This window comes from Populus euphratica, unplaced genomic scaffold, assembly GCF_000495115.2.
Source record: "Populus euphratica unplaced genomic scaffold, PopEup_1.0 scaffold444.1, whole genome shotgun sequence".
Lineage (NCBI taxonomy): Eukaryota > Viridiplantae > Streptophyta > Magnoliopsida > Malpighiales > Salicaceae > Populus > Populus euphratica.
The window spans coordinates 46,505-70,072 of NW_011500328.1; the positions used below are offsets into that span (position 1 = coordinate 46,505).

Consider the following 23,568-nt stretch of genomic DNA (forward strand, 5'->3'; position numbering starts at 1 on the left):
CTATAAAAAGCGAATCAAAACAAATTATAGAACTTATTTTTTAATAAATTCAATATTTAAGAATGAAATAAAAAAAGAGAAAAAAAAATGATCTGAGTCAACCCTTCTGAAAAAAGCAAATTGAAATAAATTATGAATTTAAATTCTTAATCAATCTAATGTTAAAAAATAAAATTAAAAAAATAATTAAAAAAATAACTTAACTCAACTTGAGTTAAGATATTAAACTCGCGACCCGAGTTCTAAGAAGAGAATAACCTCATAAAAAATAAACCGAGACAAATTATAAAGACTAATTCCCGATCAATATGACGTTGAATGATAAAATTGAGAAAAAACATTAATGAGAAAGGAAAAAAAAACTTAAGTCAGCTCATTAAATTCATGATATGAGTCACGAGACAAAGATAACATCGTAAAAATATATATTAAAAAATATTATAAAACCTAATTACCAATAAAATAAATATTGAATGATAAAATTAAAATTAAAATATATATTAATAAAGAACACAAAAAATGATTTAAGATAAACCCTCAACCTTGTAATACGAGTACTGAAGTGATGATAATTTTATAAAAAAATTAGAATAAATAATAAAATTTAATTTTTAATCAACATAATGTTAAAGAATGTATTTTTTTAAAAAAATTAATTAGAAAAAAATAAATTTGAGTTAATTAAATTAACCTAGTAAATTTATAATTTAAATAATAAAACATAAATTAAAAATATTTTAAAGTTTAATTCTTAATAAACCATCATAGTTTTTAAGTATAAAATTAAATTAAAAAATATAAATTATAAAAAAATTCAAAAAAAAATATTATTATTCCATTTTACGTTTCAACTTCTTTTTTCTCGTTTTACGTCTCTGGTATGTGCTCGCCTGGGCTGGGCTAGCAGAACAGGTATGAAATTAAATTTCCTCTCCAGTGACCAGTGAACCCCCCTCCAGACCCCATTTTGGTTCTCTAAAAAGTCAAATTATATTTCTTGTCCTTTCAGATTTATGAACGTTACACTTCTACCTATATATAGTTTAGAACTTCACAAAACTACTTTTATATTTCTTAAATTTGTCCTTTATTAGTAAATAGCTAACGGGACTTGATTTTTTCTCATATTTTTATTTTATTTTTTAATATTTGATTTTCTCATTTTTACTCTCAAATTGCTATAGATGTTAATACATCGTAAAAAAGCTTAAGTTTTTAAAAAGAAACTAAAAAAAGAGAGTAGAATATTTAATTATAGGGATAACATGAGATTGTTTTGGAAATTAAAAGCACAAAATTGGAGAAAATATTAAATTACAGGGTCCAAATCAAATATTTGATGAATCTATATCGTCAAAAGCGAAGTTTACCCTTGTGAAAAAGACTACCACATTTTTCGGGCTATCAGACTTCCCTTCCTCCCCTCTCCAACAACGAAAGTCCAACTCGCAAGGTTTCAACCCTAACCCACCCTCTCTCTCTCTCGCTCCAATGGCAGCGGAGCAAGATGACACCGTATTCGACCAAGATCTCGAGGTTGACGACGAAGATGAAGATGATCAATCTTCTCAATCTCAAAACGACGATCTTGAAGACGATCTTGAAATCGAAAATGATGACACCTTGCCCGAAAACGATGACGTCTTATCCGAAGAATTACTCGAAGACGATGATACCTCCACTTCAGCCGCCGTCCCCACTGCCATCCCCGCCGTCACCATCGCTTCAATCCCTGCTGTCACAACCACCACCACCACCACAGCAGTGGCCTCTGATTCCACACCCGATGTATTGAAACGACAACGCGTTCCCCCTGAAACGACAATCATCCCCTCTCAAGACTCGAAGAAACCGCAATTCGATGACACCAGGCGGTTATTTCAACGATTATGGACCGATGAAGATGAAATTGAACTACTTCAAGGGTTCTTAGATTACACAACGACAAAAGGTACTGTTAATAATCACCATAACGACACCGCTTTATTCTATGATCAAATCAAGTCGAAACTCCAGCTCGATTTTAACAAGAACCAGCTTGTTGAGAAACTACGTCGTTTAAAGAAGAAGTATCGTAATGTTCTGAATAAGATAAATTCTGGCAAAGATTTTTGCTTTAAATCCCCACATGATCAGGCTACTTTTGAGATTTCGAGGAAGATCTGGAGTTCTACGGGAAAAATCGCGGGTTTTGGTAATGAAGATGGGCACAATTTGGATGATGATGATGGAGGAAACCCTAACCCTAACTTCAATAACCATAATGTGATGATGGATGCCGATGTAGCTGTTAAAATTGAGGATCAAAGGTCTACTCCTAGATCAAGAAAACGGTCGCGGTCGCGACCAGTTGTTGGTGTTAGAACGGAGGAGAAGCGTGTGTTGATGAATGATGGGTTCGTGGGGAACGAGACTAATGTTAATGGGGGCGGGGGTGGGAACGGGAATTTGTCGAGTGTGATCGAGGAGACAATGAGGAGTTGTTTGTCGCCTTTGTTTAAGGAGTTGTTGAGCAATATGGCGGGAGCCGGGATGGGTGGTGTTGGTAGAGGCGTTGGGGGATTGGCAATGAATGCGATGCCATTGAGTTTTGGAGTAGGGGATGTAATGATGATGGATGAGAAGTGGAGGAAGCAACATATATTGGAGTTGGAGGTTTATTCCAAGCGGCTGGAGTTGGTGCAGGATCAGATTAGAGCACAATTGGATGAGTTGCGGTCTATGGGTGTTTAGTTTGTTGATGGTGGTACTGTAGGAATCAAGGATATTTTTCCTTTGGTTATTGATTTAGTGTAGGGGAAGTCACTTATTTTCTTTTCGGGTGTTTCTGGGGATTCCTTTATCCCTAGTCTTTTTTAACTTTGACAAGATAGTCAATGAATAATGATTTTCTAATTTGTTTAGCGGTTCATACTTTGTTCTTCTGTAGATATGGTTTGATGCATAGATTGGAATGACTTTTTAGAATAAAAGATACAGGTATTATTTCACCGTGAGCATTCATTTTGTTGTGGTTTTCTTCGGGACATTGTTTTTAGAATCCGTTTCTGTGACAAAATATACCACTTGCCTGTATCTCTATTAAGCTTCAGATGAAACTGTAGGAATCAAGGGTCTCTCATTTGGGTCAGTATCTTTTCTTATATTCAAGGGAATTAATAGAAGCGCAAGATAGTGTTAGGAAAAAAGAAAAAAGAAAAAAGAAAAAAGAGGATGTACCTCCCATGAGTTGAAACTGTATCTCTATCAAGCTTCACTGTTGTGCTTGAATGGAAAATGGCAGCATCCATGGTTCATTTCATATTGTGGAGTTCCTTTCCCTTGTCTCCATCAGCCGGAATTCTCTTAATTTGCTTCCAAAAGGCCTATCAGTGATGGTGCTGGAATTTGTCTTACTGCTATTGCAAGTGGCAATGGCTTACATGATTGTTGGGTCACTCGAAGAATTGGATATTGCTGCTGGATTGTGATCAAATTGCTTGAACCTGTTTTGAAATTCCGTGATTTGAGCCAGCCCACTAATCTTTGCTCGCAGTTGGATTGTTAAGGATGTCTTTGTGGATTTTAGTTGTGATTGGAGCTTTGAATATCTACTTTCCTCGTTTGATCATTATATCATTGTTGTTAAGCTTGGCTTGGGCTGTAGAAGTTATGAGGAGTATCTTTGATTAGACAGCTCGTTCGGTAATTGCTCTGTATTATCTTCAAGGAAGCAATCTACTCTCAATTTTACTCCAAAAGTGCTTTAACTTGAAATCTGGGAAGTGCTTGTTTAGGGTCTATTTGTGCCTGCCATTTAAGCATTGAGAATCCTCACTCGGGGTTTGAAGAATTTGTTAGAGGGAGAAGACGAATTCATGTTTTCCTGTGCACATTGCTGTCTTGGTTTTATGGAGTCTATCTTCAGATATGGCAATGGCTGGGCCTTTGTACAGGTAATCTCTCTAAAACCGACCCCATAGATTCTACTAATCTTTAGCAGTGTTTTATGGAAGAAACATTTTACATCGAATTTCTCTTTCTCTATTTATATTTATATTTTTTGAAAAATAAATCTTAAAAAATAACTAATAGTACACTACTAGTTATATTCTAGGCATGGTAACTACTCTATAACAATTAGATTATCTGATAAAAACCATTAACTATTCTTGTGCACATTTTGTAGAGACTTTTTATATGTAATTTAAAATGATTTATTTATTTTTGAAATTTCTATACATAATTTAAATCATCCAACAATATTTACTAAGCAATGTGTACAGAAAATCATAAATGAAAAATCTGTATAAACTTGTAAGATTGATATATATATAAGAAATCAGTGTTAATGCAAAGTGAATTTACTTAAATTTTAAGGTAATTAACACCAAACTTTCATAAATTTATTTACAACTTTAGTTGTTAGTTTTTTCTTTTGTCAAAATCTCAGTGCAATAACAACAAACTTCTATAATTCGATTTGTATCGCACTTATTCAATCAAATCTTGTTTGTTTATTCCATTTGATTAAGTATTTGTATAATTTTTTATCAACTATTTTTTTCAATAATATTATTATAAACAATAAAATAATATTTAAAAAATGATATAAATAACTATATACTCGATGCTCTTCATTGGAAATTCTTAAGGTATTTGACTCTTTTTTTTTTAAAAAAAAAGAAACCATAATTACTACAAATGATATTACATTATTTTATTTTTTTATTTGAAAAAGACTTAATTGAAAAACAATAAGAATATTTATGAAATATAATTTAAACTCTATTTTAAAATAAATCTTTAAACAAAAGACCTTGAAAGGATATATATATATATATATATATATATATATTCTGTAAAATACATGCAATATAAATCTTAAATAAAAACTTACAACATGATTTTTTATTTGGGAAAAATATAAATAATTAAAAATAAATATATTATACAAAATTTACACTGCAAGTTTTTTTTTCCAAAAAATTGTATTAATTAATATTAAAAAGCAAAGCATTCAAACAACACTAAAAAAAAATTAATATCAATACATAGTAGATACTAGTTATGTGAATCTTGCTCTAATGTGGATTAAATATTTTTATTTCTTATAAAAAAAATTATATATGCAGATTTTTTTTTATGTTTTCTTGTAACTAAAACTTTTTTAAGTGCAAATTAAAAAGTTTATGTATATAAATAATAAAATAAAATTGAGAACTGATAAATTAAAAAATAATTAATAATAACTAAAAATAAAATTGAAAAAAATTAAGAAACAAATACAAATTAAAATACTTTATCTCGTAAATATGATATTTATCTAGTTGTAAAATATGATATTTACCTAGTTGTGTTTGTTAAATTTTTTTAATTAAAATAATTTTTTTATTCAATCAAATAATAATAAAAATAAACACACATATTAAATTATTTGAATAAAGTAGAAAAAATATATTAGGCAAGACTATACATATTACAAATATTATTTGAATTTTTTTTTATTTTTAAAAATAAAATTCATCCAAACAAAAGATGAAAAAAATTATAGAAAAATTAGAAAAATCACTATAAGAATTAAACACACAAAATAATTTTATAAGAATCTCTATTAAAATAATTAAATAAAAAAATCGCAGATGAGTTATATTAATTAAAATATAAATTTTAAAAATTATTTATAAAAAAAATATCAATAAAAAATAAAAATAAGAGTTAAATATTTTTCTCTCTTTTAAATTTATACTTAATCTTTATATATATTTATATATATATAAAAAAAAACTGAAAAAGAGTCTGGATGCATGAGTGGACCTTCAAGCGCTAACTAGCTTGCATGGGCATGATTCTTTTATTTATTTATTTAAAGTTGTGAACAACTTTCTTTTAAAAATAAATACGTAAATGATAAACTTAGTTTTCCGCCTATACTGTGGTGGCTAAAAAGTCAAAACAATATTTTTTATGTCAAAAAAACTTAAATTCTAAGTTATTTAAATCTTAAAATGCCTTACTAGCATCGTTGAAATAACCATAAATCAATTTATAAACTTAAAATACTTAAAAAAATTCAAAAATCTGAAATCAAATCTATTTAAATTTATTTTTTTTAGTCTAAATCTATTTTTTAAAAAAACATTGAAACACCAAACAATCACCATCAAAATTTTTTTATCATATAAAAATTGTGAATACAAAAATATTTTATTTTAGTGATTGGAAATGACTTGAATGATAACTTTCTCTTTTATTATTGGAATTTGTCAACCTCTTTCTAATTAGTAATTAAAAAATAATAAAAATAAATTTTTATATTAAAATAATTTTTTTAAAAATTTAAAGGATGGTAAATTATATAATTTATATTATTTTAAAAGTTTGAAGATCTAAGTGTATTTTTTTTGAAATCTATAACACGCAATTCATACTCAATGTTTTTATTTATTTATTTTGGTATCTCTTCTTGAAATTTTATTATTGACCAGTTTTGAATTAGAATTAAATCATCAAAAATTAAACATTGATAACTAAAATAAATTGCTACAAAACAAACAGGATCCATGATGTTTTATAAGTGTATAAACAATGCTCTAACTATAGGAAAAACTACGCATTTTAGTTTTCTACTTAATGATAATATAATATTATTCTTGTAATATAAGATAAAAGAAATATCAATAGCAGCAAAGTGACAAAAAAGAAAAGAAAAGAAGTGATAAAAAGGGATAATTATTTAGCCAGCAGAATGAAGTTTCAAGTTTCAATTGCTGAATAAAATGGGCTAAAAGAAACTCCATTTCTTCTGCGGCGGCCCATCCTCATCCTTTCAAGTATATATATATATTTATAAATATATTAAAATAATATTTATTTATTTTTTAAAGTTTATTTTTCATATTAAAATATTAAAAAAATCTTAAAAATAGTTAAAAAATTAATTTAAAATAAAAAAATCACACACATATATATATATATTGTTTCTTTTTTGGCTGAAATACCTTGCCTCTTCATTACCTTTGGGGAATTCGATTTTTTGGTTGAAATACCCTGCCTCTTCATTACCTTTGGGGAATTCGATCTAGCGGATAGATTATCAAACAAGTCGGCAATTTATTTACAGAACAAGGAGGAGGAGGAGGGAATCAAGGAAATTTGATTTTTTTTTTTTATCTTGCTTTACTGATGAAAAAATGCCGAGAACTAGTTGTCTCGTCCCTTCATTTTTTTTTAAATTTTATTTCTCAACGCCCTAAGTATTCTAATTACTTCAAAATTTGAATTTTATTTGCAGACTGATTCAACAAAAAGAAGAAATAAAGATGGATGTTGTAGAAGCTATTACCTCTGCTATTCTTCAGCCTTTGTTCGAAAAGTTGGCTTCTGCTAGTTTTCTTAAATTTGCTAGCAAAAAGGAAAAGGAAATCGACAGTGAACTTAAGAAATGGGAATTAAGGTTGTTGGAGATTCGCGCGGTTCTGACTGATGCCGAAGAGAAACAAATAACTAACCAGGCCGTCAAATTATGGCTTAACAAGCTCCGAGATTTGGCATATGATGTCCAGGATGTCTTGGAAGAGTTTGAAAATGAAGCCTGGTCTCAAACTTACAGCTACAAGAGGAGGAAGAGTAAATTAGGCAAGAATCTGGTCCCAACTTGTTTGTCTGCTGGTATTGGCAAGATGGGGTGGTCCAAGCTAGAGGAGATCACTTCGAGATTGCAAGAGATTGTTGCAGAAAAGGATCTCTTGGACTTGAGCGACTGTAGTTTGAGTAGATTCAATGAAAGACTGACCGCAACGTCGTTGATGGAAGAAAAACTACGTGTCTACGGGAGGGGAAAGGACAAGGAGGTTCTGGTTGAATTGTTGATGAGAGGTGGTGAAGCAGCAAATGGGTCGCCGTTCTCTGTGATTTCGATTATTGGTTTTGGAGGTGTCGGCAAAACAACTCTTGTGCAGCTAGTGTATAATGACGAGAGTGTGGAGTTTGATTATAAAGCATGGGCTTGTGTTTCTGATGATTTTGATGTGCTTAGGATAACCAAAACAATTTTAAATTTTGATAGTTCTGCTGCGGGATGTGATTTAAATTTGCTTCAAGTGCAGCTGAAGGAGAAGCTGTATGGCAAGAAGTTTTTGATTGTTTTAGATGATGTTTGGAGTGAGAACTACGAGGAATGGACTGCTCTATGTAGCCCATTTGCCAGCGGGGCACGAGGAAGCAAAGTTATTATCACCACTCGCAACGAAGGAGTCTCATTACTGACGGGTTCAATTTATGCTTATGCACTGAAGGAGCTGTCGGATGATGATTGTCTGTTGCTATTTGCCAAACATGCTTTAGATGCAAGTAATTTTGATGATTATCCAGATTTGAAAGAAATAGGCGAAGAGATAGTTAAAAGGTGCAAGGGATTACCTTTGGCAGCAAAGACACTTGGAGGCCTCCTGCGTGGTAAACGGAATTCTAAAGAGTGGAAGGTTGTATTGAATAGCAAAATGTGGGATTTACCAGAAGAGAATAGTGGGATCCTTGCAGCTCTGAGATTGAGCTACCATCACCTTCCTTCTCATTTAAAGCAGTGCTTTGCATATTGTGCAATTTTTCCAAAGGACTACGAATTTGACAAGAATGAATTGGTTTCGTTGTGGATGGCAGAGGGTTTTCTGCAGCAACCAAAGGAAAAGAAACAGATGAAAGACATAGGCAAGGAATACTTTCATGATTTGTTATCAAGATCCTTCTTTCAGCAGTCCAGTGTCAACAATGTCCGGTATGTTATGCATGACCTAATAAGTGAACTAGCTCGGTTTGTTAGCGGAGAAGCATGCTTTCATTTGGGTGATAAGCTTGAGGATTCACCATCGCATGCAAAGGTTCGCCATTCATCATTCACTCGTCACCGTTATGACATCTCCCAAAGGTTTGAAGTCTTTTATGAGATGAAGAGTTTACGAACTTTCTTACCATTGCCAATTTTTTCACCACCATATAACCACTTGACCAGTAAGGTGTTGCATGACTTGGTTCCAAACTTAAAACGTTTGGTTGTGCTATCTCTAGCTGGTTATTGTTTAGTAGAGCTGCCAAGTTCTATTTGTGCATTAAAGCATTTACGGTACCTTAACTTGTCTTATACTGAAATTGAAGTGTTACCTGAATCACTATGTGAAGTATTTCGGCTGCAGACGCTGGGATTGAGGGGTTGCAAGAAACTTATTAAGTTACCTATAGGCATTGACAATCTAATTGACTTGCAGTACCTTGACATTAGCGGGACAGATAGTTTGCAAGAGATGCCACCTCAGATAGGTAATTTGACAAACCTCCATACCTTGCCAAAGTTTATCATGGGAAAAGGGCTCGGGATAAGAGAGTTGATGAAACTTTCCCATCTTCAAGGACAACTTAATATCACAGGGCTACATAATGTGGTGGATGTTCAAGACACGGAGCTTGCCATTCTAAAGCAGAAGAGGGGCCTTAGTGAATTATCCTTGGAATGGATTCATAATGTCAATGGTTTTCAAAGTGAAGCTAGGGAATTGCGGCTCCTCAACCTTCTAGAACCTCATCAAACTCTACAAAAGCTTTCAATTATGTCATATGGTGGCACAACATTCCCATCATGGTTAGGGGATCACTCATTCACTAATATGGTGTGCCTACAACTTCGTGGATGCCATAAAATCACATCATTACCATCACTAGGACAACTACCTTTACTTAGACATTTGAGCATAAAAGGCATGGATAAGGTAACGACAGTTGGTGCTGAGTTTTTGGGGTTTGGTTCTTCTGTCAAGGCTTTTCCATCTCTAGAGGGTCTAATAATTGAGGATATGTTGAATTGGAAGCAATGGTCCTGGTCTAATGGACTCAACCAAGAGGAAGTAGGAGAATTTCCTTATCTACGTGAGCTTACAATAATAAATTGTCCCATGTTGGCTGGGAAGTTGCCAGGTCACCTTCCATCTGTGAAAAAACTTTCTATTTGCAATTGCCCGCAGTTAGTAGCCTTACCTGAAATACTTCCATGTCTTTGTGAATTGATTGTTGAAGGGTGTAACGAGGCAATTCTAAACCATATGTCTTTTATGCCCTCCCTTACTACTTTAAAAGTTGGGAGCATCTCTGGCCTTGTTTATTTACCTGGTGATTTTTTACAAGCCTTGGTGGCACTTCAAGATCTGGAAATTGAAAACTGCAATGATTTGATGTACCTGTGGCAAGATGGAACTGATTTACATGAACTTGCAAGTATGAAGCATTTAGAGATCAAGAAGTTCGAGCAGCCTGTGTCATTAGTTGAGCTTGAGAAATTTGGTGACATGGAACAGCTGCCAAGTGGGTTGCAGTTCCTTGGTTCACTCAGAAATTTGAAAGTTGATCATTGCCCAAAACTAGTGTCCTTTCCAGGAGGTTTGCCATACACTCTCCAACGTCTTGAGATTTCACGGTGTGATTCGCTGAAGTCATTGCCTGATGGGATGGTGATAACGATGAATGGCTGTAAGAGCAGCCAGTGCCTTCTTGAAGAGTTGCTAATTAGTTGGTGTCCATCTCTTGTGTCCATTCCAAGAGGAATGTTGCCCATCACACTGAAGTCATTGGCAATTTCATGGTGCAAAAATCTCGAGAATCTACATGGGGGAATTGTGCATGATGGCAGTGATAGAAGGGAGTTGTCTCGTCTTGAGCATTTGACCATAGAAGGTCTACCTCTCTTGCCCTTCCCAGCTTTTGAATTTCCTGGGTCTCTTAAGACGCTTGAAATTGGCTATTGCACAATGCAGTTATTAGAGTCCTTATGTGACCTATCCCATCTCACTGAGCTGGAAATAAGTGGGTGTTCTATGTTAGAATCATTCCCAGATATGGGATTGATCACTCCAAATCTTATTTCTTTAAGCATATGGAAATGTGAGAATTTGAGGTCTCTACCCGATCATATGGACTGCCTAGTTTCTCTTCAAGAGTTGAGTGTATATCATTGTCACAATCTTGTTTCTTTTTCAAAAGGGGGTTTGCCTCCAAACTTAATTGAATTTGAGATCCATTATTGTGAGAATGTCACAGAGTCAATGTTAGACTGGGGACTCTACACACTCATCTTTCTTAAACGACTTGTAATTGAATGCACAAGTCCTTGTACAAATATGGTTTCCTTTCCCGATGATGAGGGTCAACTTCTTCCCACTTCACTAACCTCTCTTTACATCTTGAGTCTCAAGGGTCTGAAGTCCATATCAAAGGGCCTCAAACGTCTCACGTCTCTTGAAATTTTAATGATTTCAGACTGCCCTAAACTCTGTTTCTTGCCTAAGGAATGCTTCCCTGCTACGCTTGGGTCCCTGCATATTGAATTTTGCCCCCTTCTGAAAAAACAATGCTCAAGAAAGAATGGACGCTATAGGTCCATGATTGCCTTCATTCCCTATGTAACACAGGATGTTTGTTTTCTATAAATGAAGTCCGGATAGAATTTTGCAATCCAGTAACCATGATGGTGGTAGAACCTGCAGATTGTTACTAGTTTCTGCTGATTGAAAGTGAACAAGAGAATCAGGTACCATTCTTCGTTCTCTGACTTCAAAGTTGGCCAAGTGGTTTGTGCAATTGTTGTCTTGTCAAAGTCAACCTCTTACATGCTCATACACCATATTTCATTTCTTATGGCATCTCGCAATCTGTAGTGGTGAAATAACTAACTAAAATCATGCTATTCATCAAGGCAATCAAGTCAGACAAGTTGTTTAAGATAACACATATTATGTATCTCCATATAGATTGTTAATTTATCCGTCAACAAATATTCATCAAGAAGCCAATCAACCACGATGTGCAACCCACGTTCTCTTCATCATTTGCATATAATTGTAGTGTTTTCTCTCAGATGATAAATAATGTGTCAAATACTCTCTAATAAGAGTGAGTATGATAATTTGATCCCCTATGCCTACCCTATCTATAATAAGCAAATACCTAGCGCCAGGTACTTCTGAAGCTTTTTTCTACACTTTCTTATCTTATGCAATTTCAAGTTAATGTCTATTTTATCAAGTAGAAAGAGCTAAAAAAACAACTTTATATTGTTTTTGACTATTGGGTTGTTGTCTCATTGAAAAGATCAAATCCCTAATTATTTATTTCACAGGTATCTAATTGTATTGGAATATGTAATCTCATAAATAATAGTAGAAATTGAATCATTTTTTGTTATTTTATATAAAATTTCATAAGTCTAAGTTAAGTAGAATTTCTCAATTCTTTTCTAGTTGTATCCATTGCAAATTCCAATCTGAGTAGAAAATTAAAATTCTCTTTATTCCTTGTTTCAGACATTCCATAGTCCTGAATGGAATTAGATAAAATTGTTATATTATTCTATAAACAAAATGTCAATTTCATCAGTGTTGATTGTTGATCCATATAATTGGATGAAAAACGAACCAATAATGGGATTTCTTTTTCAATAAATGGGAAATTAAAAATGATTGGGGATGGAAATGGGGAATGTCTACGATACCTGAATTTAATCCAATACAATTTGAAGGTACTTGTAGGTTCATTAATTAGAGTTTAGCATAAGAACTTTATTAGTTCCCAACAATTGAAGATAAAAATCAAGAAATTGGATCAATGGAAAATTTGTTTATTAGGAGTGCAGGCTCAAGGCATAGAGGCAATTACTTATTGTTCTTTTTGAATTTTTAGTGGTAGGACATTTGAGAACCTTTTGCTTGGTGATTGGACTTCCAATTGAGGAACACTTAGCCGCTCGCACCAACGCGCATGATATGGGGTCATAACTGCTGCTACTGTTATAGTCCCACACTTTATTGAGATATATGCATGTTATTGATCACTGAACATGTAGAACTATATTTCAACAAGACTGCTTACAAACCCTTGTGCGAAAGAGAAGTGCATTAATCTTGCAAAATACGAATTTTTTCTTTCATAAGTTTTGTTTTCATTTAATGATTTTCAATTGTTTGTTTGGCAATATATATATATACCTTTTCTTTATTGTTAAATGTGGTCCTTGAGCACTAGGGTTACTGCACAGGAAAACCTGCACGCATGATTCCCTTTTGACCATTCCTATAATTGTAGAAGTGGAGGCATTTCTGTTCCTGGCACTCCCTCTCCTATGTTTTTCTGTTCAATTCTTTTTTTCCTTCCACGTTTAATCCTTTCAATTTGAGAATTTCTGCCGTTTATTTTCTTTTGTTTGATCAGTTGATTGTTTGCACCCTCTGCACTTCATATTGGTTCTCTCTTGTATGAAAATTGATGTATCCTTGAATTACTGAAATGGAAGAAACGAACCTTTTCATTTATTACCGCAGTGGAGAAGTGGTTAAAGATCATTCTAAGACATTATCACATTTTTTTTTTTAATGAAGGCTCAACTACTTAAATGAGGAAAATGGTGTATCCATCACCCAGATCACCTCAGAGGTTTTACTAGGGGTCCATGTTGCTATTGACAGGTAAATGGAAACTTGTTTCTTGCATTTTCTAGATCCTCTTAGAAATAGTAATAGGTGTCTATTGGTAACTTTGTTTCTTTTGTGGTCTGATTATAATTCTAGATGGGAGTTAATCCACCAAGGTTTTATGGGAATGAAACAATCATTGTCTTTTGACTGTTGAAGTGTTAGAAGTGATTACTGGTTTTTTAAACAAGTCTTGCACCTTTTTCAGAGGTAAATTATCAAAGCAGCTTGTACCCTTTTGATCATTTCCTGTTATTATTTGTAGGGTTCCGGTGGAAGTTGAAATCCATGGGTCTCCTTCCTGCCCAATTGCTAGCTTTACAAAAGATGAAGTGAATTGTGAGATAGTCCAATATGGTGGATGTGAGGAGATGCTGCCGATTGCTTTTGAAGTAGTTTAAGCTGTTGTCAATGAACTAGGAGCATATCAAGTTGGAATAAGGCAATTTCCTTAAGCAAGCTACACGGACAAGAGATTAATTTCAAAAGGTTTGGAGCCTTACATGAACTTTTTAATAAAATATGGAATTCTTTACACCGTATGATTGAGTCATTGCAGGAAGACGGTGTAAGGGAAACATGGGGACACCATGGTCTTCTACCCATTAGATGGGACATATTTATATAGTTGCTTGGGGTATGACTGATGAGGACGCTGAGAATATAGCTGTGCTAGAGAACTGTGCAGAACTTGTCAATTATATTTTGCTTGCCTGTAAATCCAGACAATGCCAAGGAGATACAAGTTTGACAAGTACAATAAAGGGAAATCTAACTGCATGACCGTGTCATAACAGTGATGATCCATTTTATTCATTCTCTTAATGCTTCTCGACTTGTTGAAAACACTACTTAAGATTCAGAAGGTCAGTTGGAACTTGAATTGTCCAATCATTTTTTCTTGTTTTACATCCATTAAACATTACTAGAAAATTGACAAATAGCAACAAAAATGCTGGTGAAAACAGCGACGGAACATTTTTGTTGGCAATTGCTAATGAAAATGGTGACATAATTAAAAAAATAAAAAAATTATAGTGGCAATTTCATCAGCATGGTAGCATTGATGACATGTTATAGTGCCAGTAAATAGCTGATGAAAATTCTGTTGGTGATTTTATAATGAAATTACACCTGACAGTCCTCTCCCCCATTTCTTCTTCTCTCAATTGAAATTCCTAATTTTCGCATTTCCCCCAAATTTCCTGCCCTAATTTCACTCGATCTCTCTCCTTCCCTGTCATTTGTGGTGGCACCTTTGGTTCTCGTTTTGGTGCTCTTTTCTCTGCTGTTGTTTCTCGGGTTTCTTGGTGTCTTTCTCTTTGATGTTTGCTTTTTTTAAATGCAGGCCTTTGGGTTTTGGGTGCTTCGGAGATTTCATTATCCTAGTGTCTTCCATCCGAGGAAGTTGTTGCAGAGGCTAGGTGTGGAGATTTATTTTTTTGATTTAACATTCAATCGGTTCTTCTCTCTTCCCACCATTCCCATTCCATTTGGGTGTTGCTAGGTAGGTTCATGTTTCTTTTCTGATTTGGTTAGCTTCCAATTCTCTTTTCAATGTTTTGTTCTTTGACTTGTAATTCCTGTTACTTTTGTTGAATGCTTATTTGTGTTTATGCATATTCCAATTTGAACATTTCCTGCAAGAAACTTGACTGATAGATGCAATCAGAGATACCATTTTATAGCTAATGTATTATGTAGTGTGTATGCTTTTATTTGGTGGAAAAAGGGGTTAGATTGTATATGGAAATGAGGGTTGAGTTCATAGTTAATTGCATGCAACATTGTAAATGATTTGGATAGTTTTACTTGAAATTTGTATGCCAAGATTGAATCGATTACTTTGCAAGTTTCCATTTTGTTGGTTAGTTTGATGAATAATTGTTGTCGTACTTGGCTACTAGATTGTAAAAATTGCTTGTGTTGTATTATGTACGAGTAGTGTGTTTTGAACAAGTGAGGTATATGGTTCAAGTGGTATTATTCTGCCTTCTTTGGAATGTTTAGGGCAAACAGAGTGTTGCGTACTGACTGAGTCTTTTTCTCTTGATATTGTTTCTTCTTGTTAGGTTTTTTCTTATTGCAAAAAAGATTCTTTTATCTTATTTGGGCCGGTTGAAGTTAGGGAACCTCTTGCGTCGAAAAAGAAATGTTAGGCAAAAAGAACGACATCAAACTCATCTATTATGTAGCAATGACCTGTAATGTAGTTTGTGCTCTTATGAGTTTGCCATTGAAGCATTCACTTCTTTCTTTGGAGATTGGTTTGGCAGTTGATTATGTTGTTCACTCTAGCTATGTTTGTTTATCTGACATATATTTGAGTAGTCTGTGGTTTATGGTTTTTGGTTTCAGAAACGAATTGATAACTGGATAAACATTGAACAGTATGTGGGTTTGAGTACAATAAGTGGTTTCTTCCGTAATTGGTTTTGTACTTGGTTGGTTATGCATTATGTGCTTCTAGGAATAAGTTTTGTTTGTGTTATAGAATTCTTGCATTTTTTTAATCTTAAAGGTAGTTGTTTTAAAAGTAGTTTAAAGTACTTGAGAGGTAACAAAAGCTGCTTGCAAAAATCTAGCATTCCCTTGTAAGTGGTAACATATGGAAAACCAAAATCAACAATTACGTTAACTACCAAATTCTTTGAGTTCCACACACTCTTCTAATAGGTTTTGGAGAACAAAGAGATATGAAAGAGTTGCTCAACATTTCTTCTTTGCAAGGGCTTCCCTTTTTGTTACACAATTTTTAAACTATACCTATTGGGTTCGATGTATATGGAGCTATACTATTACAATAGAATATGAATTGTAAAATTTGAATGATATGTGCATATTTGTTTTGCCTAAAAGTCTTGAACTTAAAAGTGACTGAATCTGTGCAGGGCCAATTGAATTGGTGGATTGTTCCAAAAACTAAGGTAAGAGTTCTCTTGTAATTGTGTTAATTGTTTCCTTTTAGATACCATGTATCAAAGAAGAAACATGCCCAAGTCCAACAACATCGCTACTGCTTTGTCAAGTAGCAGTGTCAAAGCAATAACATTGGTGATCGTGTTGTTAATTCAAGTGACAATCATGAAGAGACACATGAAGAGGCATCTACCGCGGAAGTTACTGACCAAGGCTCGAACAATGTGGACAGCAGAGTTGGAATTCCCTTTACCAGAGACATTTTATTGGGTAAAATTACTGTAGAATGGAAGGATGACCTCACTATGTAATTAATGTTTTTTTTCTTTTAAATACTGAAGTTATTTATTTGTATTTGTATTTTTTAAGTTTTACATTAAATTAAAATGGTTTTGATGAATTGATTTTCAGGTTTACCAATAATAAGGTTGTCTATTCGATCACATCTATGATGAAGTTATCATTCGAAGAACTATTATTTCAATGGAGTTGATCTATGATGAAGTTATCATTCGAAGAACTATTATTTCAATGGAGTCAGCTATATGAGTATGGTAGCAGCTTGGTGGAGAAAGTTTAAGGTTAGATAATAATCTTTAATTTGAGTTGATAGTTTTTTAAATTTTAAAAATTAATTAATATATAATTTTAATACAAGGAAAAATTTTTCTCGGATGATAGCAATGAGATGATGGTCAAGAAAATATGAGAAAAGCACAGTGTAACTAGGTAAGTATTATATAAAAAATATTATATTATTGTAAATTTATATTTTTCTCATAATTTCCTTATCTTATTTTTGTTTAACAAATTTTCATATCAGGTTATGTGATTTGTGGTATGATTTCCACAAACAAGCAATTAATAGAGCCAACCCTGATGATGTAACAATGTGAGAAAACTATAGATCAAGGCACGTCACAAAGTGTAATTGGGTATTGTTTTAAGACTGTAGTGTTAAAAGTTTTTAAAAAGCATTCATGATCTAGGGCTCAAAATCAAAATAAAGAAATTTATGATTCGATGAGCAAGCATATTGAAGGAGCGCTTTCATTTGTAAACCATGCAAAGCTTTTAGTATGAGCTTGTTATTATATATATTTTATTATTTTTCTTATGGTGTTAATTAAGTATTTATTTGTGACATTGTTAAAACAAACTATTTAATTTGCGGGAAAAACATCTTGGAAGTGAACTGACTCCAATAAAGTATATGAGGAAACTCAAAAAGAAGGGAGATAAAGGAAACAAGAAGAAAAAAAATATCGATAAAAGAACGAAAATGTTTGTTGTAAGAGTTTTTATTTTTTATTTTTATATAGTTATCATATGAATTTAGGATTTTAAGTTTTTTGTTTGTATTTGTTTTGTGTGATACATCCACATGATTGAGAAATTTGGTGAAGACACTTCTGCTTATCCTTATTATTGTTAATTGTAGGCTGGTGCAATTTATGGACCTGATAGAAATTATTTTTATGATATTTCTATAACATCAATCCAAGAAATGAGAGCAAGTTGTACTGTTTTGGATACACCACTTTCCTTGCCAAGCTTGACATCATCGAGCATTGATGAGTTAGTCCTAAAAAAGGTTGAGAAACATCTGTATTGAGAGCAATTAGGTGGCTGTATAGCTTTACCATTGCGTTCCCCTCACGAGCCTTCTAGTTCAAGATATGTGAAATCTTCATTATAAATTTTGGATGTTATGGTGATTTGTTTTTGATTTTGATTTTTGTTACAGAGCTTGCACAAATCTCGTTGAAAAGTTACTTAAGGTTTGGACATTTATGACGAAATCTATGTTCGACAATTTTGTCAGCATTTAAGGTGCTGATGGAAAAATGAACTAGATCATCTTTTAAGATTAGACCTGTCCTACTAATTGATAAATCCATCTACTAGATTATCAATATAATTTTTTTAGATTAAATCTTTATTTAATTGTGGTAGACCCATAACTAACTGTTTAAAATGACTCATTATTATAAGTTTGATATTGAAAAAAAAAAAGACTAACTATTGTGTAAACAATAAATTTTTAAATTTTAATTGGAGTTTGTTTTTTAGTTAAAAAGTATATATTAAAAGAAAAATAAAATTATAATTTTTGTACAAAACACTTAGATCAATTAGCTGACTAATTGAACCAAAGAATTTACTGTTAATGTTAAGTTGTCACACTTGAAAAATGTTATAAATATAACATGTTTAATTATTATTATTATTATGAAACATCACAATTATCTTGTCTCTCTTAAAAATAATAAAATTTAATAAATATTATTTTCAGAAGTAATATTAAATGAAAAGACACTATTTAATCAAATTTTTTTCAGATGATATCATTCTGTAAAAGTATTTAATTTACTGTAATAATTTTAAAAATAATCCAAATAATTTATGCTCTGCTTTGTCAAACAAACACATCAAAGGCAAGGTAGTATAAAAAACTTGAACCATATCAAGCCCATAGAATCACAATTACCAAGGTTGTTGCTTTTTTCGAAATGTTTCAGCAGAATCACATAAGAATGGAAAAGTTCAGGAAATTCTTCGTTAAGTTTTGCGTGCACGCATAAAAGTGTTAGATCCTTCTTATAATATTGAATAAAGTTATTACAGTTTATATATTTTACTATTTTTACAAATTGGTCCTTATTTGGAATTTGCGATCCTTTCATTCCTTAAAAATTCCTTTTAATAAAACTATTTCCAACTAGATCCCTATGTGACCAATTTTGACCATTGAAATCAGAACCCTTATATTTTTTGGTTCACTGCATATGTGGCTAGACGTTTGTTATTTTGTTCTTTTGTTTGCTAGTTTGAAACATATATTAATAAAGATGGAGTACATGGTATGCTGTTTTTTTTTTTTTTTTTTTTCAAGTGGCAAAATTGTTTTCCTTCCCACTTTCAAAAAGCATATGTACAAAACACCCCTGAAAAGGTATGCACATACACTCTATTTATTTTTTGTTTTAAAAATATTTTTTTTAAAAAAATATTTTTGTTATTTTAAATTAATGTTTCTTATGTTTTTAGATTATTATAATGTATTGATATTAAAAATAATTTTTTTAAATAAAAAATATTATTTTGATATATTTCTAAACAAAAAAAACTTTAAAAAATATCTCTTACCATACTCCTAAAAAAAAAATGTAAAAAAATTAGCGAGTTGTAAGTTTTTAAAATTTTTCATAAATTTTTTTATATTTCACTTTATGTAATCATTGTTACTGATCATATAATAATTTTTATTTTGTTCCCAGAAACTAGTTTAGGCTATTCAATTAATTATTTTTATGATTCATACGTTAATTTTTGAATAATGTCAATAATACATGGTGATAAACATATAAATTTTTGATTTCAACTTTACTAGGTCCTGTGTGAGGACAAAATATTGACTCAATAATGACCAAAATGAAATATATCTGACACAACTTGCTGCCATCCTTACAATTGAAAGGGAGAGTACATAAAGGAGCTTCTAATCACCATATATAAATAATTTAAGATTCCTAACATCCTTGTCCTCCAATACTGTTCACTCCTCGAATAATTAGGATATTAGACGTCTTTGTTACAATAGAATAATCTTTTTTTCTAAGATTTATTATTTATTTTAGTTTTATTTGAGGTATCTCATTTTTTTCATAATTTTTTTTTTTGCATCATTTAAACTTCAGGTTCATACTCTATTTATTATCAATATTTTTAGCAATGATATCTCTCTAAAATATCATTGTATTTTTTCTCTTTAAAAAACTATTTACTTAAACATCTAAACATTCAAGAGCCTTCAAATCTATAAAAGGGGATATTTTGCATGTACTAGTTACTGGTCACCTTGACTTACCAGACATTAAATACAAGTTAACAACCATATCGGTTAGGAAGAATGTGTCAAATTGCTATAACAAAGAGATTAACCGATTGTGCAACATATAAGCCTTGATTCCAAACTACTTGGATTTTTTAGAATTTCATCATTTCTGTCATTTGTGGGAATTTGAACAAAAAGCCAATTCATTCTTGTTTCTCAAAAGCTCTTTTCATGGCTGACGAAGCCCCAGCATAATGGTAGCTATGTCAGTGGCTATGTCTATGGCTGCGCCAACTGTTAAGCCAATAGTTATGCTTGCAGTTATGCTAGCGGCAACCTCCACGACCATGCTTCACGGCTATGTCTATGACTACACTCATGACCACGCTCTTGCAAAGTTATGCCTATGATTTTTATAGCAATTTGTACATGTTAAAATGTGTCACCAGGACTTGTAGGGCTTTAATGATACACAAAAGGCAAGCTCCACCTACTAGGTAAGCTCCACCTACCAGACGAGTTCCACCTCCTAAACGAGCTCCACACTTTTAAAATAAATGTGTTTTGAGAATGAGAAAATAATTTCAAGCAATTATAAGGGGAATAAAAAAAAAAGTTAAGAAGAGAATTGCACAAAAATGTGCTGGTGTAAATCTCGATTAAAAATCAATACATGAAATAAATGATGAAAAAAAAAGATGAAATTTTCCCATTTACACTTTCAATTGAGCCTAGTATAAGGTCTAAATGGAAGAAGATTAAAGAAAAAGCTCAAGGGGCTAAGTTTAGAGGCTCATATTAAAAAGGAGCAAATATATCACACTAGACCTATGGCTACTCTTTCGTATATATATCAACATTAATTTTTATTTTTGTTCTAGTTATTTTGGAAAGTAGACACCTATACCTTTCCAACAATATATGGTAGGCTCTGTAATTCACATGGTTGAGAGAGAACGATGTGTTTGAAGGTGGGTTTGAAATCAGAATTTGGGCTGTAAATTTCAATACTGTTTAGTTTTATGTTATCAAGTATAACTCTCAATCCAACTGTTAGATCGAGTTGAAAATTTATAAGGACTCTCCTGATATATGTTCCTATATTGGGTTAACATTTCAGAATAATAGAAGTTTAGGGCCTTACAATTAAGTTGGCAACCAATTGTGTTGCCCATAAACACAAGAAAAATATTATGAGGGGTAAAATGGTAAAGTAAGCAAAATTTCTCTTTATAAATAAGAAAAGGCTGGTGAAGATTCTAGAAGTTAGGGAGAACGAAAAGCCCTTCATCCTTTATTAATTTTTAAATGTTTTCTTGTTTAATTGAGAGATTCTTAAGAGGATTAATCATTCTCTTGAAAAAGAAACATGATATAAATGAGATTTGGAGTGACAAACCAAGAAAAGAAAATGACTATGTAGAGAGAGAAAGTGAGAAATCTTGAAGAGAAGAAAGAAGAGTTTAGGTTCTTTTGCATCAAACTCCATGGAAATAGTGTCTAAAATGGTAACAAGCCCTCACCTTCATTCATATGCAATTCTTAGTTGGTTTTGGTTATAGGTATAAAATGGATATGTGTTTAAGCTTGAGTTTAATTGAATGATGAATTGTTATTGTTAAACTTTGATAAAAATGTGTTTTTGTATATATCTCAGAGTGGATAATGTGAAATTATAGGAAAAGTTAAAGGAAAATCTAGGGCTTTGATCCATGGTGTCATTAGGCAAAAAATAAGTACTTGAAGGGTTTGGGTTTTATTGATTGGTTTGATATGTTTTAGTTGTTTTGGGATGGAATCCATGTTAAAAGCTGAAGTGACGATCATGGTTATACTATGGAGGATATTCGACCAAACTAGAGAATGATGGAGGAGGGATTTTGAATGATTGTTGTGATAAACTATAGTTCAACTTGAAATGATAAAGTGTCTATAATGTAGTATGTTTATACTTGGATATTAATATGTATAAAACTAGTTACCCAGTAATGGGTAGTAACATTAGTTCGGTTGATACAAGATGGTTTAATAAGAACATAAAATTGATTGAAAAAATAAATTAACTATCTATAATGGACCTAGTGGTGTTAGTTGTATTAATGACTAGGATATGCATAATTTGAGTAATGGTCTTATGGTTAACAAATAATATATGTGTTAACGACTCATCAAATTGGTAATGAAATGTTGGAAGAAGCCAAATTATCAATAGCCAAACAATAATATTCCAGGGACTTTAATGATCCATGTCTAACGAGTTGTTGAAAACATGTTTTAAAAGTTTAGGTTGTTACACGAAGTTGCTTTTGTGATGATAATATCAGAATCCATGACAAGTTTTATGTTATAAATGGTTAGATGAAATTTGGATAGGGTTTGTATAAAAAAAGCTCACATGAAATTTCATTAATTGGGAAGGTTTCTATTAGAGACCATAAGTCAAAGTAAAATGGTTGAATGGAATTTGATAGGGTTTGTATAAAAGAAGCCCAAAGAACATTTCATTAATCAGGAAGGCTTCTATTGAAAATTATAAGTCGAAGTAAAATGGTAGCCTTAGATGTTTTGAAAATGAGTCAAAATAGTGTAAAAGATAATAACATGGGTCATATAAAAAAAGAAAATGAGACGAGGTAATGATAAATATAGATTTTGAGAGATCAAACTAAGCAATTAATCATGCAAGAAACTTTTAAAGGCAAATCACGTGTTAAGAGAACACATGTATTTGATCAAAATAATTTGAATATTCAAAAAACCAAAAGGTGATAAGTATGCTACAAAATGAATTATGACATAATTTAAAAGTATTATAAATTGAAACAATGGTGTGAACCAAATATGATTATAAGATATATGTTAAATTTAAATGAAATATGAATTGAATGAATGATGTGAATAAAATATAATCGTGGAATATACATATATAATTGTATGAAATAAAAGAGTTTTGAGGAAATGATTTGTAATATGAATCAAACATGTTGTGAATAAGAGCTTTCATGATGTGATAATGACAGTTAAATGAGAACAATGATAGAATAGAAGTTCATAAAAAAAAATAGATGAAACTATATTAAAGTGGAATCTATCATAGATTGATGTTTATACAAAACATTAGTAAAATTTAGGTATATTTATATCATTGATGTGTGTGTGTGTTTGTTTAGTAAGTATTTTTTATAATATGTTTTTATTTTTTAAGAATAATTTTATTTTTCAAGTTTATCATAGATTAGGACATAATAGTAGATCTTACATAACATTTGTTTTTGTTTAGGTGACAATGATCAAATTACATATAAATGAAGCCAATACTAATTA

At 31.9% G+C, this 23,568-nt stretch overlaps 2 protein-coding genes across 8 annotated transcripts; both read left to right on the top strand.

The window, feature by feature from the left end:
* The first annotated feature begins 1,368 nt into the window (after positions 1–1,368).
* Positions 1,369–2,989, top strand: LOC105113684 (mediator-associated protein 1-like). The gene has a single exon (XM_011009970.1). The coding sequence runs from the start codon at positions 1,492–1,494 to the stop codon at positions 2,731–2,733; it is 1,242 nt and encodes a 413-aa protein (XP_011008272.1). The 5' UTR covers positions 1,369–1,491; the 3' UTR covers positions 2,734–2,989.
* Positions 2,990–3,081: 92 nt separating this feature from the next.
* LOC105113683 (putative disease resistance RPP13-like protein 1) lies at positions 3,082–17,654 on the top strand. 7 transcript variants are annotated; one of them, XM_011009965.1, is made up of 11 exons: positions 3,082–3,935; positions 7,274–11,551; positions 13,395–13,481; positions 13,753–14,353; positions 14,836–14,994; positions 16,379–16,414; positions 16,523–16,676; positions 16,818–16,872; positions 16,915–16,987; positions 17,065–17,135; positions 17,230–17,654. In XM_011009965.1, the coding sequence occupies exons 1-2, from the start codon at positions 3,910–3,912 to the stop codon at positions 11,448–11,450; spliced, it is 4,203 nt and encodes a 1,400-aa protein (XP_011008267.1). In that variant the 5' UTR covers positions 3,082–3,909; the 3' UTR covers positions 11,451–11,551; positions 13,395–13,481; positions 13,753–14,353; positions 14,836–14,994; positions 16,379–16,414; positions 16,523–16,676; positions 16,818–16,872; positions 16,915–16,987; positions 17,065–17,135; positions 17,230–17,654. The 7 variants fall into 7 exon arrangements, with proteins under 7 accessions (XP_011008267.1, XP_011008269.1, XP_011008265.1 ...); XM_011009967.1 differs by having other exon boundaries at positions 13,753–13,976; positions 14,047–14,353; positions 16,818–16,987; XM_011009963.1 differs by having other exon boundaries at positions 16,523–16,713; positions 16,818–16,987.
* Positions 17,655–23,568: the final 5,914 nt, after the last annotated feature.